The 13,743-nt window shown below is 31.3% G+C and overlaps 1 protein-coding gene and 27 non-coding genes across 28 annotated transcripts; 13 read left to right on the forward strand and 15 right to left on the reverse strand.

Annotated features, from left to right (window-relative positions):
* Positions 1–76: 76 nt before the first annotated feature.
* mir-2217.1 lies at positions 77–138 on the reverse strand. The gene has a single exon (NR_053796.1). It is a non-coding gene; the product is annotated as a pre-microRNA mir-2217.1 (primary transcript).
* Positions 139–548: 410 nt separating this feature from the next.
* On the forward strand, positions 549–569 carry 21ur-10009. Its single transcript, NR_053799.1, has one exon.
* 21ur-4025 lies at positions 550–570 on the forward strand. The gene has a single exon (NR_053800.1).
* 21ur-10235 lies at positions 559–579 on the reverse strand. Its single transcript, NR_053801.1, has one exon.
* Positions 580–1,769: 1,190 nt separating this feature from the next.
* On the forward strand, positions 1,770–1,790 carry 21ur-14090. The gene has a single exon (NR_053802.1).
* A 943-nt stretch (positions 1,791–2,733) lies between these two features.
* Positions 2,734–2,754, reverse strand: 21ur-200. The gene has a single exon (NR_053803.1).
* Positions 2,755–2,863: 109 nt separating this feature from the next.
* Positions 2,864–2,884, forward strand: 21ur-13697. The gene has a single exon (NR_053804.1).
* A 44-nt stretch (positions 2,885–2,928) lies between these two features.
* Positions 2,929–2,949, forward strand: 21ur-2585. The gene has a single exon (NR_053805.1).
* Positions 2,950–3,369: 420 nt separating this feature from the next.
* On the forward strand, positions 3,370–3,390 carry 21ur-14617. The gene has a single exon (NR_053806.1).
* Positions 3,371–3,391, forward strand: 21ur-2425. Its single transcript, NR_053807.1, has one exon.
* Positions 3,392–3,666: 275 nt separating this feature from the next.
* 21ur-5352 lies at positions 3,667–3,687 on the reverse strand. The gene has a single exon (NR_053808.1).
* Positions 3,688–3,755: 68 nt separating this feature from the next.
* Positions 3,756–3,776, forward strand: 21ur-7558. The gene has a single exon (NR_053809.1).
* A 161-nt stretch (positions 3,777–3,937) lies between these two features.
* 21ur-9938 lies at positions 3,938–3,958 on the reverse strand. Its single transcript, NR_053810.1, has one exon.
* Positions 3,959–4,107: 149 nt separating this feature from the next.
* 21ur-689 lies at positions 4,108–4,128 on the reverse strand. Its single transcript, NR_053811.1, has one exon.
* 21ur-676 lies at positions 4,111–4,131 on the reverse strand. The gene has a single exon (NR_053812.1).
* Positions 4,132–4,748: 617 nt separating this feature from the next.
* Positions 4,749–4,769, reverse strand: 21ur-662. Its single transcript, NR_053813.1, has one exon.
* 21ur-13968 lies at positions 4,754–4,774 on the reverse strand. The gene has a single exon (NR_053814.1).
* Positions 4,775–5,436: 662 nt separating this feature from the next.
* On the reverse strand, positions 5,437–5,457 carry 21ur-12645. Its single transcript, NR_053815.1, has one exon.
* Positions 5,458–6,043: 586 nt separating this feature from the next.
* On the forward strand, positions 6,044–6,064 carry 21ur-5123. The gene has a single exon (NR_053816.1).
* Positions 6,065–6,837: 773 nt separating this feature from the next.
* On the reverse strand, positions 6,838–6,858 carry 21ur-10189. The gene has a single exon (NR_053817.1).
* Positions 6,859–7,812: 954 nt separating this feature from the next.
* On the reverse strand, positions 7,813–7,833 carry 21ur-1597. The gene has a single exon (NR_053818.1).
* A 468-nt stretch (positions 7,834–8,301) lies between these two features.
* Positions 8,302–8,322, forward strand: 21ur-13631. Its single transcript, NR_053819.1, has one exon.
* Positions 8,323–8,918: 596 nt separating this feature from the next.
* 21ur-6090 lies at positions 8,919–8,939 on the forward strand. Its single transcript, NR_053820.1, has one exon.
* A 470-nt stretch (positions 8,940–9,409) lies between these two features.
* On the reverse strand, positions 9,410–9,430 carry 21ur-10105. The gene has a single exon (NR_053821.1).
* A 509-nt stretch (positions 9,431–9,939) lies between these two features.
* On the reverse strand, positions 9,940–9,960 carry 21ur-6283. Its single transcript, NR_053822.1, has one exon.
* Positions 9,961–10,848: 888 nt separating this feature from the next.
* nlp-47 (Neuropeptide-Like Protein) lies at positions 10,849–13,656 on the forward strand. Its single transcript, NM_001383093.2, has 2 exons — positions 10,849–10,962; positions 13,172–13,656. Exons 1-2 carry the CDS (start codon positions 10,853–10,855, stop codon positions 13,329–13,331), a joined length of 270 nt encoding a protein of 89 aa, NP_001370709.1. The 5' UTR covers positions 10,849–10,852; the 3' UTR covers positions 13,332–13,656.
* Positions 11,731–11,751, forward strand: 21ur-14515. The gene has a single exon (NR_053823.1).
* Positions 12,715–12,735, reverse strand: 21ur-10756. The gene has a single exon (NR_053824.1).
* Positions 13,657–13,743: the final 87 nt, after the last annotated feature.

Genomic DNA, 13,743 nt, shown 5'->3' on the forward strand with positions numbered 1-13,743 from the left:
TGATGTAGGTGTCTGACGTAGGGAACCAAATCCGTAATTTTTCTATCCATTTAAGAAGGAAAAGCTTCCTGGTACCACCGAAACAGGCACAAGGGTCGACCTGCGAATGATGTAGATCGACACCGACTGCCCACTCTGGTCATACATGTCGGAAAAATAAACTCACCTGCTGGACAGTGACTTACGGTTCAAAAACAACATATTCAGAATATGACAGACACCCTCACGGAGGGAGAAAACATAGCGTATGTGCTTCGCACTTTGGAATAGTAGAAATGTGGGGCGGGTGGGTGGGAAACCAACACGTAGAATGATGACAAAACGCCGCTGCGGCCGAGGAAAGATTCCGTCGCGTCGAGATCCATTGGTCGTTATAGTCGATGCGCCTTTAAGCTGGCGCTACGATATTCGCTCCGCTTTCTCGGGGAAAACATAAAATTCCAGTAGACTTTGAAAGTTGTGTTTAAATTATTTTTCCAAAAAAAGGGGTATGAAGCCTAAACCGTTTCATTAAGCAATTAAAATTCACTGATGTAGTCAAAACAACATTTGAATATGGAAGCTCATTTTTCAAGGAAATCGAATACAAACAAATGCTGACGGCTTTTATATATGTTTGAAACAGCGCTCAAAAATTTGTTCAAGAAGAGTGCACGACCTGTGTAACAACTTTTGCGCGGAAATTTGAATCAAAATTAATAATGTTTTATCTGCATTTTGGAGCTATAGTATGAAATTTAAATCTGAGAGAATTCTGTAACTTTTCGAATATTTTCATCGATTTTTTAATATATTCCCCCAAAAACTTTGCTTCACCTTTAAGAGTTTATATGACTTCCGCACAAAACATTTTTCAATCTTTATTCCCATGTTTTCCCTCCGGAAAACCAATCACGTAGACGATTTCCGATAATCTCAAATGCAGGTAGACCCGAAAAAAAGTCGAACTTCATGACTTCGTGGATGTCTAGAGAAAGTTGCAAATGGAATAATTCATATTTAAAAGGAAAGATTGACTCACTCATCCACAATGTTTCTTTGTTCTTTTTTAGTTGAACTTCTCTCATTCTCCCCGAGTCTTTCATTTTTTGTTTGTGGATTTTTGAGCTTTGAAGCTTCAAAGCTTGAGGCTCTTCCTTCCGATTCCACCCACACCAAGCCTTCTTCTTGGTTATTTTTCTGAAAATCCATATTCTTGAAATTGTTTTCAAGTAATTAAAATTGAATATCTGCTTAAACGTGAAGTATCGCCAGAAAGAAATATTTCTCTACTTACTCTGCTAAAACATTTCGAAATTTTTTTTTTCAAAATTGGTTTATAAACTGTGAAAAAGTATAACTACTCAATTTTAATTGATTAGAAGTAAACCGAAACAAAAAAAAGCCAACGAGTTTTACACTTAAATTCCATCTTTAATTAAAACATTTCAACCTATCATAGAAATATAAAATATTCAAATCCAAGCTCCCCTTACCTTTTCAAAAATTCTCAACATCTCATCTTGATCTATTTTCATTTGTATCATTCTGCATACGCAATAATGTATTTGCACATACACATTTTCAATCAAAAAAACCAAGTTAATCCGTTGACAACGTGGATACATCTCTATTTCGGAATCCCTATTGTCGTGAGAAAAGAGCACAAAATGATGCTGATTGAGTGTTGACTATTCTTGGAATTTATTTGGAATATTTTAGGAAAATCAAAATAACAATATAATGTTTCTCATGCTTTTTTTTAAAGCAGCAAGTCATGGGGTATCCATTTTAGTGGCAAAATAATTTTATTACTAACTATAAATATCAAAATAAGGGCGGACAAGATGATCCTATTTTTTATACCTTAAGAATGACCCACAAGTGAGTTTTATTTAAAAATATTTAGTAACAATACAACCTTGGACTAGAATAAAAGAGAATTGTGATTCCGACTGCCGTTTATTTTTTAAATAAATAGTAACATTCAGTTTGATCGAATACATTTTCGTCACAATTTTATGTATACAAACGACGTTTTAAATTTCAGGAAATTTTTCCACGTTTCGAAAAGTTTGCTAGAATGGGGTAGAATGCCTCATGCTTACATGCGTGCCAAAGTAGATGTTCATTATTGAAATTTTAACAAAAATAGATAAACTAGAAAATTAAATGAAACAGTTCTCCATATTGAAACTTAAAACATATCATGAAAGAGAAACAGCAAAAAATTAAATGAACAGCATTGCTAAACCGGCAAGCTTTAACTTTTTTTAAGCAAAACTAAAATTTGAATAAAATATACTTTTTCACAATTAAATTTGACCACTTCCGTATAGATCTTCTTAACTTTTTTCACTCACGATATCAAAAACTGCAAAGTTCTAAGCATTCACATCATTACTAGAAAACTAATTATTATTTCCATTAATTATTAACGGTTAACTGACTTCCCAATTATTTACGAATTTTTCTGAACTCTGAAGCAATTCGAAGAAAATATTTGAACGGAATAAATTATCAATCTAAATCGTTTATAAATTCCAATATCCCACGGTATTAATATGAATTCGTATTTAACTGGAAGAAAGTGTTTTCCACAACAATTATCTAGCGTATATAACAGTTGAGTTTAAGTTTATGAAGATTTTTATTTTATTTTTGAATAACTTCGTATCTATCCAAATTCCATGGAACTGCAAATAAGCTTGAACGCAAAATGCGAAATTGCAAAATGAAAACCCAAAGTTCTTCTGAATTTCAATTTACTTGGCAATGACGCATGTACATCCCATTCTTATTTGAAAACTGCTTGAAACAGAGAATTTTAGAATTTTAAAGCTTCAAAATGTCTTCTTTAATTGTATGTTCTAAAACACAATGTCGCTTTGAAAAGATCTGTAGTGTTTCACATATGTAGTATAAATTTCTCACACATTGATAGAACAGTGATTTTTCCACATAATTCCAAATTCCTTTTGCACGTACGCCTGAGCTATTTGAGTTGCTTCCATGAAGTAAAGATTAAAGATATATTTCTTCTGTTAGTTAGGAATTCCAAAATTCATAAGCTGCCACAAAATGAAGTTTTCAAGAAATTCGATAGTTTTGCACTGCGGAAGTATATTCTTCCAAAAATTAACTAAACCTAATTTTGTGAAAGGTTACTTCCGCGTCCAGTTAGAATTTTGTAATTTGTGTTTTTGTAGAAAATGTGAAAAATAAGTTTTGAACGATGTGTTCTCTATAAGTGTTTTAAACTGCTACAAAAATTATGTACCAAGCTCCTCAAAACAAACGTATTTCCACAAGTATCATTTTAAAAAATTGTTTTAAAAAAATCACTGTTTCAGTAATTTTTGAAATTCCTCCACTTTTGTTGGGAAGTTATTAAGCTACCGTTTTCGCTCAAAAATTGTATGAAAAACCTACGTATTCCCTTTTCAATTTCAGTGAAAATACCTAAAGTTCTTTTGAAATCCAATTTACCTGGAAATGACGCTTGTTCCAAATAAGAGCATTTACCTGACTGTGTACTTAATCAGTTTTCTTCTCATCCGACTGAAATTTGTCATTTTCTGACGACCTGAAAGGAATAAAAACCAAAATTTTTTAGGAACCTAGCTCAGTAGACACGGAATTAATCATTTCTTTGTTTTCAAAAACGTAGGTTATTTAGACACTATCTGTGAATTTTAGGCAACGTCACTGAAAAACGAAAAATTTCTAACTATTGTAGAGTATCCATATAAGTATTCTTTTTCGTTTGGTTTTAATGAATCTATGGGCAACAGATTTGGACTATTAAGAAATAAACTTGAAAACATTAAAGTACTTTTTTCTTTATCCCAAAAATTAGATTAAATCATTGTTTAAAACAATCAACAATCACTCTTTGAAAAAAAACTATATTAATAACAGTAAACATTTGGAAAAATAATCAGTTTGATTTGTATTAACTTCTATTTTTGACATAGTAGTAATCATTTGACGACTTTTATTCAATTATAACAGTGGAGAAACAGTAATAAATGTAAACCTTTAAAGGCTTTCCTCCATTTTTTACTGGAAAACTAATAAATTATGACTAATTTCTAGATAGATTCAATTCTTAACAATGGTTGAGATTTCCAGCATGGTTGACTCAGATTACTGTAGTCATTTCCAGTTGAAATATTAAAAGACATCATGAAACAGAGGATTATTTTTTCTGCAGTGTGGTTTAACACTGATTCTCAAAAACAAAAATTAAAACTCGTAGAAGTAGAAAAAACTGTAAGACTAAAACAGTTTTCAACTGAAACAATAGAAAATATGTCATAGCGCTTTTCAAGTATTAGTTCCGGGTAATTTTAGTTAAGTAATAGCTTTTTTCGATTCAAACGATTTAATTTGATGGTTTTTTTCGTTGTAAATGACTGTTCAATTATCCAAATTTTTCAGCTGACTATTAAAAAACACTTAACATCCTATGGTATTGACTACACACAAAAATAAAAATAAAAACTTTTAGGAGCTTTCACATTTTGAGTTCTTTTTAATCTCTACAATTTTCTCATTTTTTCTGTTTCGGCAGTTCAATATGAGAAACTGTTAAGAAATTTTTTTAGTTATAATGTACATTTACGCGTATTTGAGCAAGATTCCTATCAGATTTACTCCACTAATGCGCATTTGATAAAAATTGTATATTTAATTAATTTTTCACATTTAATGCAAAACATTTCAAATTAAATCCAATATTAAACTTTTCTATTTTTTTTCCAATTCCAGAATAAAATGACCATGTATCAAAATATTTTCAGTGTGGTTTAACTTACCTCGGAATACTGAAACAGATTTTTTTCTTTTTTTTTTTCAAACTATTCAAACATTCAAAAGAAGGCTTTTCCACTTTTTTAGAAATTCTAAAGTACATCCCATGCACACATGTCATCGTAAATTATAATCCGGTTCTCGTTTGTAGCAAAAAACTAAAATATTCTCAAGCTCCCGAAACCCTAAAAATTTTGCAAAAAAAAAATTATCTGCAAGAGACGTTTTCAATTGAAAGTGTATGGGAATACAAGATGATATCATTTTCCGATATTTTATCTCAAAATTAGACACATTTTTCCATTAGAAATGCATTTATATTCATATATCTTCTTCCATTAATCTTTTCCCTTTTCAAGCATATTCTGATAATCCCTTTTGCAATAAAATTGAAAGAGATTTGATTCCTACTGTAGCCTTTTTGGTAGATGAGATGGCAATCAAAACTATAAAACATTTTCTTTTGCATTCATTTTGCTCCATATCTAAAAAGAGGTCGTAAATGTCAACTCAGTTTCTGAGAATTTTTGAAAAAGAGAGATTTAGGTCAGAATCAGACAACGTGGGAGGACGAGGTCTCGGGCGTCACAATGGAAAAAAAATGAAGACTTATTTTTAACCAATAATGATAATTTAAAAATATAAAAGTACGTTGCAAGAAAAACTCATTCGTATATCGTAAAATTTATATACAAAACTACTGAAACAGTGAAATTAATTTTTTGAACAATCCTTATTTTTTGCTATTTAGATTGTTGTTTTAAAAGTAGATTAGTTTTTTAGGAGTTTTTAGGAGCTATTCTAATTACATAATGTCGGGTGCAATAAAATAATGTTTCGCTACTCGGAAATGAATTCATTTCGAAATCAACCAAAAATTTAGTCTTCCCGTAGTACGTAATTGGATTGGATTCTCTGGATACAAGTGCATCACTCAGTTGGTAACACACAGTAGGCAGGCACGTCTTCAGGAGTATGTGCCTGCATGAGAGTACTTGGTTCTTGCAAATTGCGAATCTACAAATAACTCGTTAATAACGCATAGGCACCAGACAGACATCGTTTTCAAGCCAGACAAGTAGGCAGGCAGGAATTTGCGTGCCTGATAGGAACACTGACAGTTGTTCACTAATTGATAATCTCAAAAAGATCAAGGGTCTAACTTTTTTGATTGTTTTCAAATCGGAAAATAAACAATATTTCATGTTTCGATTTGTTTTAAAGTTTGGAAATAATTTCAACATTTTAATACATTTCGGTTATGGTTTTCTGGGGTTTTTACAGTACACTTTTCCAAAAACAAACATTCGATTTTTCAATTTTCCGATTTTCTTCGTAAAAAGTCAGCAATTTCTCAAGGAAACCTTTGATATCATAAAAACATTATTTTTGCTAAAAACCCTGAAAATCATCAGAGCAGTTTTTTGTTTCCGATTCTTTTACTCATCATCGCCTGCATAAATTGTGCAAAATGAGAAAAACGTTAGATTCCCTTCATCAAATTCTCCAGTTTTTCATCCAATTCTTTCATTCTTTCTTCTCCAAAAAAGTGGATGACGTTGTCAAAAGAAAACATTGTTAGCTAAGAAAATCTACCTGAATAAATCAAATTGATTGAAAAAATGATTGAAAAAAGATTGGAGCGAATTTCGAATTTCTTTGCTTTTTTTGTCATTCACCCTGTTGAAAATGCAATCATCTTTTTTTTTGGTCGTTCTTTTTCTCCATTTTCGAACAATTTCACGAGGTCAAGTTCTCAATTTTCGAGACATCAAAAATTCCTTTTCCGTTTCAGTCTAAAGCATGAAAGAAGGGGAAATGGATTCGGGACAAAAGAGCACAAATTGGAGATAACCACGAGTGCAAAGAATCTTTTCTCTTCTACTTTTTTTTGGAAGAACCTTGAGAATTTTAATCGAAAATTCTGCGGTGATAGAGAGAGAGAGTAGGCTTCTTTCATTTAATATGTAAGTGAAAATGAGATTTTTTTTGAATATTTATGTCTAGACCTTCTAGTGATTAGAAATGTAAATTTCAAAAAAACGCTGAAGTTACAACTATTTAGTATGAACTAAACAGGTACCCTATTTATAAGCAACTTCTGAAACAGTATTTTCGAAAAATCTACTCAAAACACCAAAAAGTGCAAATTTTCGCTTGACCGTTTTTTTTTGTTGTAAATATGACAATTTTTCAATATTGAAATTTTATTCAGGCACAGGGATGCGTTCATGCTTGCCTATCAGAGTTACCTGCGCCTACTTTTTTCAGACAGTTACAACTTGCCTAGGTTTCATGAAGTTCTGAAACATCAAAGTAAGAGTTTCAGATTTAAAAAAATTATATTAATTTAGTTTTAATTACAAAATTATAATAATTCTACTATAAAATGATAGATACAAGTTTTACGGTTTCAAATGATGTTCATGGTTTTTTGCTCTCACAGACATCGCCTCAGATTAATCATAATCATTATCTTCAAGTCTATCACTCACCCACTCTCATCATATATTTCTTCCAAAAAATGCTCGCATCCGATTGAATTAAATATATACTTTTTACGCAAATTTGACTTGTATCCTTCCGTCGCCGTACGTCATTTTTTTTCTCGGAATTTTCAAATTATAGGCTCCACTTTTTTCTTACAAATTGTAATACAAATGTTAGAAGAGCCCTGTTAAGTGGTTTGTTTACTGGAAAAAATATGAATGAAATCTCTGAGACTTCTGACTTTTTTTTGGCTTTGTACTTGGAATTTTGTAGTTTCTGGAAACAATTTTTTGAGCAAATTGCAGGGGTTCTGACACATTTTTTTATATGGGGAAATTTTTTTCTCGAAGTTCATAAAAACTTTCAAGCAGCAACTTTTAAATGGGGAACATAAAATTATTCGTAAATTTAAATAATTTAAATAATTTCAGACAATTTTCACCTGCCTCAAGGTGTTTACTGAAACATGTTTTCTGTTTCATGGTTGAGAAAACTTAGATTTTTCAATGGAACTTTTTAAAAAATAATAATATGTTATTAAAGCGTCGAGCGAAAATTTAAGTTAAAATGCAAATATTCAAAAACTAGTTGAAACAGTTTTTTTTATTCTGAAAAAAAAAACATATTTATACTTCCTGCTAGGTCATTGCAAAACAAAAACATTCAAAGATCAATTATATCCCTTTCTAAAACTTTTCCATTTGTAAAAACGGATTACTGTCTATAATAGTAAAGATTAAAGCTGACTGAGCCCCATTCAAATGTGGAAGCTTGAGCCGAATCATCGGGAAAATACACGAAATTTGAAAGGCCTGCATCAAATATTATCTGATCAAACGGAGATTTTTACAAAGTCCAAAACTGTTTTGAATTATTTTGGGAAATGGGAAAACATATATTTTTCTAGAAATACTGAAAAATTAGTAGCTAGATATATTGCAAAAATATACAACATAATTAAAAAAAAATTGCAGTTTCACCTACTTGATAAGTGCTTGTAATTTTTAAGTTTTTCAGTAAGTTTTGAATCTATTTTATTGCTTTCAGAAAGCTGTTCTGAATAAAAATGTATGTTTCATAGTCATGTGTCAAAAAACTTTTAGGATTTGTTATCCAGTTGTCCTTGGTGTGCTCTGAGCAGTCATATTAGAAAAATACAAATGGAACATACAAAAAACCGAAAAGTATAAGAAAATATATGTACAATTGAATTACGCCCAAAGCATAGGCAGTGCTCATTTTGATTGTTTAAAGTTTGTAATTTCATTTTTATAAAAATTCAAAAATACATTCATTGTGCAATGCACTGAAGCTCACTGTTCTAACTCAATAAATGCCTTAATAATATAATTAAACTTGTCAAAAACCTACAAAGTTAGCTTAATAACCCAAAACTAACAATGGTAGGACAGACATTTGAGCAGAAATTCAAAAACAAATCATCCAATATTTTTGAACAATTTTAAAAATCATAAAAAATGCAAACTCTTTTTCAAATTTTTTGCTATTAGATTCGGCCAATACGGCCACTTTTCTAATTAAAAAAAAAGAAGCCACTGACAATATCCTTGTTTTAATTCATAAAATACATTTTCACTTCATTCTCAAAAATGCATTGTTAAAATTTTCCATACTTCCTAGATTGTTCCCACATGTATTAAACCTTTTTATATCTATGTTGTTTATCATATTTCCATATCCAATATGATGCTCTTTATTCAAAAAATGCTCAATTAGCAACTGATTCATACTATGCTTTCAATAGGAAGAAACCCTACAAAGTGGAGACGCAGAGAAATGCTCACCTGCCCTTCTACACTCCGCCCATCTTCATCTCGATAGCCCAACCCACTTTTTCCTGGCTTGAAATCTCTCTTTCACTACCTTCCGACGACCGGAGACATCCTTTTCCACCTGTCTTCTTTTTCCTACTTCTCAATATCTTCTGACTCATGATTTTTTCTGTTTTCTTGAATTTTGATTCCTCGTGATCTACTTTATAGAATCTCATGGATTTTGAACTTTTGGGTTTGATTCTTTTTTGCTATTCTCGTGAGAATGTCCGAATAGACAGCAACAGTAATAAGAAAATTTATCGAAATAGTCGTTCAACATTTTAGAAATTTAATAAGCTGTCAGGCAATCAATGTTTAGAAAAATTTGATATGAATTTGAGATACTCTTGAAACTGCAAAAAAAGTTGTTTTCCAAATAAATGTTTAAACAGACTACACGATTTCTTGAACACTCTAACCTTATCAAATTAGCTGATAAAGTTATTCTCATTGAGAAAAGGACATAGCTTTTGGTGAAAATGATATACAATGTATGAAATTTTTGAGCTTGAAACCTTGAATTTCTAAAGTTGCTAAAGTTGCTAAGTAATAACAGTATTAAAATTTAAAACAAGTTTATGCCTTTCTAAAATTTATGAAACTGGAATTTTTAAAACCAATTTAGTAGATAAGTTTAAGCAAGGTAAGGGTGGAAAATTTATAACATTAACCAAGAGAGACAGTGTCTCTAGTAACTCGTATATACTTTTGTAATATTTATGAAAACGGAAGATTTTTTTTTCGGATTTCGTACTTTTTCTTTTTCCTAATTATGAGTGGGTGTGGGAGTGCACTTGTCTATTTTATTTCCTTTTTCTCATTCAATTCATTTTTCTTTTGAATTACGTGAATTTCTCGTTTTTTTTTAATAAAAACCTTGAAACAGTAATTTAATTGTAAACAATTAAATACAACTAACGAGCATAACCTCTTTCTATCAAGCTTTAGCCAAAGAATTTCCTGGAAAAAAGGATGTAATCTCGAAAGTCGTCGACTAATCCAATAGTTTTTGTGCCATAGATGAGGGATTAGGTGAACATATTGAATCCAGTTTCTTTGACATTTTGGCTTAATACCATTCTCATGTTGTGCTGGATGGGAAAGCAGTCAACAATTATTAGGATCAAATGTTCAAATTTCGAGGAGTTTCGTGGAATCCTATCAAATAAAATTTTGAAACTTTTTCGCGTTCTCTCTAATGCCGGAGGTTTAAGTGGCCTGTAAAGTTTTAGTTCCACTGAATACAAGAAATTATAAATTTGATTAACTTCAAAGAGGTTCACAAAAATTAAGAAATCGTTTTATTATCCACCGTTCTTATCTAACAAATATCAAAACTTAATAATACCATTCAAAAGAACCAATTATCAGATCTTTGGCGCTTTCCTCCTAATACCAAGAAACGAACACTTTTTCTTCTTTTTTTTTCTCTCTTTTCAAAAAATTGTAACCAAATATTAATAATTCTTGGGATTATCCTTCTGTCTATTGTTTTTTATTAAAGAATTTATTAAGCAAAGTAGAGGATTTTATTGCGTGCTTCTGGGATTACTAGCTCAAATCACAATATGCAACGTCACATTGTGACTAAGAAGATATAGATGAAGCCTGTCATGTTTTTTTTATAAATTAAATAGAATGTTATTTGTGATTACCTTTCCTGTATTCAAATTCTCTCTTTCTCCGAATATATGAAACTCTACTTTTATCCAAACCAAAATCCTTTCAGAAGCATGCAACTGTACGTCGTGCTCTGCTTCCTGGTTCTTCTCGGCCTTTCAGCCGGGCAAATGACCTTCACGGATCAATGGACCAAGAAGAGAGCAACACTTCACAAACAACTGTAAGTTTGACTTTAGGCTGAAACTGCCCGCCTTCAAGGTGGCCTGCGCCTGACACGTGCTTAATAATTTGGAACTGATGTTTTTACTGTATCGAAAGCGGGGAAATTTCAAAAATTTGTTTTCTAAAATCAATCCAAAATTTATTAAGAAATCTTAAAAGTATTCATACATTCTCAAAATAATTTTGCATACAGTTAAAAGTTTTGAGAAAATGCTCAAAAACAAGCTCAAAGTATCAACTTGCCGATATAACCAAAACACTGAAACATGCGATTTTGAGGTAGTTTTTTAACAACTTTTTGATGTTTAAACCTGTATACAGAGTTATTTTCAATAAGTACAAACGTTTTTATCTAAATTTTAACTAAAACACTTTGAAACAAAAATGAGAAAAAGGGGATGTCGTAAACTTTCCGCGTGAATCTACACCGCTCCAAAGAACCGGACTGCTAGGTCGTAGGTAGGCTCGTCTTTGGGACTGCCTACCTTTTTGCCTACTGGAAAACTTTAGTCACGAAACATCGTCTGCTTTTTGTTCCATAAGATTTCAGTTTCTGACCACAAAATCATCCCGGAAGCATAAATAAATGTTTTATTTTCTTTCATTAGATCAATCAAGAGTCAACCTAGTTTTTTCTAGGATTTTTAATCCAAATTTCCTCTCCGACGTATCAAAAATTATGGAAGTTAGATCTCTGCAATGATAATTTATTGAATTTTCTGCCGTTTCATCTTGGCCATAATAAGAAGTTCAAACAGCAATTTGTTTATAATTGTGTCAAAGGGACAATTATTTTTCAATAGCAATTTAGAGCTGATTTAAAAGAAAATAAGGTTTTCCTTGAACTTCAGCTGGTTGGTTTGATTTCTGATTTTCAGACAACCAACTCAGACATCTCTGAAATTATTCCGCTTTTCCCTATTGGATCCACAAAAAGAGGAACAACGGAAAGCATATTTCTGTTTTGATTTTGTGCTCTTTTGTGCATTCTTTCCGGCTCATCGCATCTGGAATTTTCAATTCCTCATTTGAATTTTCGAAACAAAAGTGACGAAAGCTCAGGGGTCCATGAATAATTAAATCAGTGTTAGAAAAAACCGAAAATGTCGTGTCAAGCCATAAACTTCCCCAGTGAAAAAAGTATGTACTTGGATCGTGAAATCTGTGTGAAAAATTCAAGAATAACTTACGAAGTAGTACATATTTAGAACTGGTCACTCTTTGAATTTTCCCTTATTCCCAACCGGCACAACTTTCAGTCTACTCTAGTGAATTATTCATTCTTATTAATAAGAGTGTTTTCTCTCTTTTCACCCACCATTTCTTGCAATCTTGAAGAAAAAAAGATATCCAGACTTGAGGGGATGACTGATACAAATGTTACTTTTGCACGAATCATTCACGTCATCAAAGTGAACGGGAGAAAGATGATGTCTGTGTTTAATGGGCTATTCATGTAATGTCGAAAAATACAAAAAAAACGTTTCGAAAAATTTAGATTTTCAACATCACATGAATAATTCCATAAATATAAACAGTTAATCTTAATTAATATTATTTTTTGCCAGTGGTATACTCTTTACGGTTGTGCTTTCGAAAAATCACTCCAAAAATTATCATATATATATACTATAGAAAAATAATTTTCAAACAATTTTGTCTTATTTCCAGTCAATAATAGAAAAATCTAAAAAATTTTTATTGGCCTTTTTGAATTATTTAAAGTATTCGCACAAAAATTAAGAAATTGAGATTCAATAATGCCATGATAACATGTTGTATTTGTGAAAACTAATGATAATATTTGTTTGCAACAGTAATTTTTTCCAAATTTCGAGTGCTCATAAGTTTAATAAGCATTTTAGAAAGATTGTTTCCAATGTTGCAGAATAGCAAAACAGCGGAAAACTGTAACCAATCAGCGTTCTGCAAGAGGAAGGTTAAGATCGCTGATTGCTCGGGTACAGTTTCGTTTTCGCGCGGGAAAAAAATTCCACACAAATTTCTAAAAAGACCAATCTCAGTTAATATTTTGTCTATGGGAAATAAATATAAAAAGATCGTCAATAAAAATTAGTTCCTGTCTTATGTTTATGCACAACATTAAACATTGCAATTTTAATTTTACATCATTTGAAAAAAACTTTATATTCCCACCTAACTACTCACTGAAACTCTTGAACTGAAACTAAAAATAAATATTGCAGACCAGTGGTAACCCCAGAAGAGCCAATCTGTCCATCAGACCGTGTCCAAGCAGTTTTCGAGCAACTTGATCAACTCCAAAAAGCCCAACAACGTCTTACCGAGTACCTTGCATCGTGTGCCTATCCAGTCGAAGTTCCACAAAAAGCCGAGAAAATGTAATAGGCAATTTGGACATTCTGGATATACTTTTAATTTTTAAACTCCTTTGACGACTGATATTGATAGCTCAACACATTTCCCACAATTTTAATTCATGGTTTTTATACAATAATATTGACCATTGCCTTGTAACTGAAACAGTAAACAATTATTTTTTTAAACAAAGTATTTGAAATCTCCCAAGTTATCCGTTATTCTCTCTAATTTTCTGTGCTTGTTTGTTCTTATTATTTGAATTTTGGAAATTCTAAAATAACACGATAGTCTCCACACATCAAAATGTTATTTTCTCTTCTTCCACTCTCGATAAACTTGCTTTATCCTGTTGTTGTGTTGCAGTATATTATGAAGGTTTTTTTTTGGAAAAGAGCGATGAGTATTTATTTGAGAAGAGAATAGTGGTTATAATAAA

This window comes from Caenorhabditis elegans, chromosome IV (genome assembly GCF_000002985.6).
Source record: "Caenorhabditis elegans chromosome IV".
NCBI lineage: Eukaryota > Metazoa > Nematoda > Chromadorea > Rhabditida > Rhabditidae > Caenorhabditis > Caenorhabditis elegans.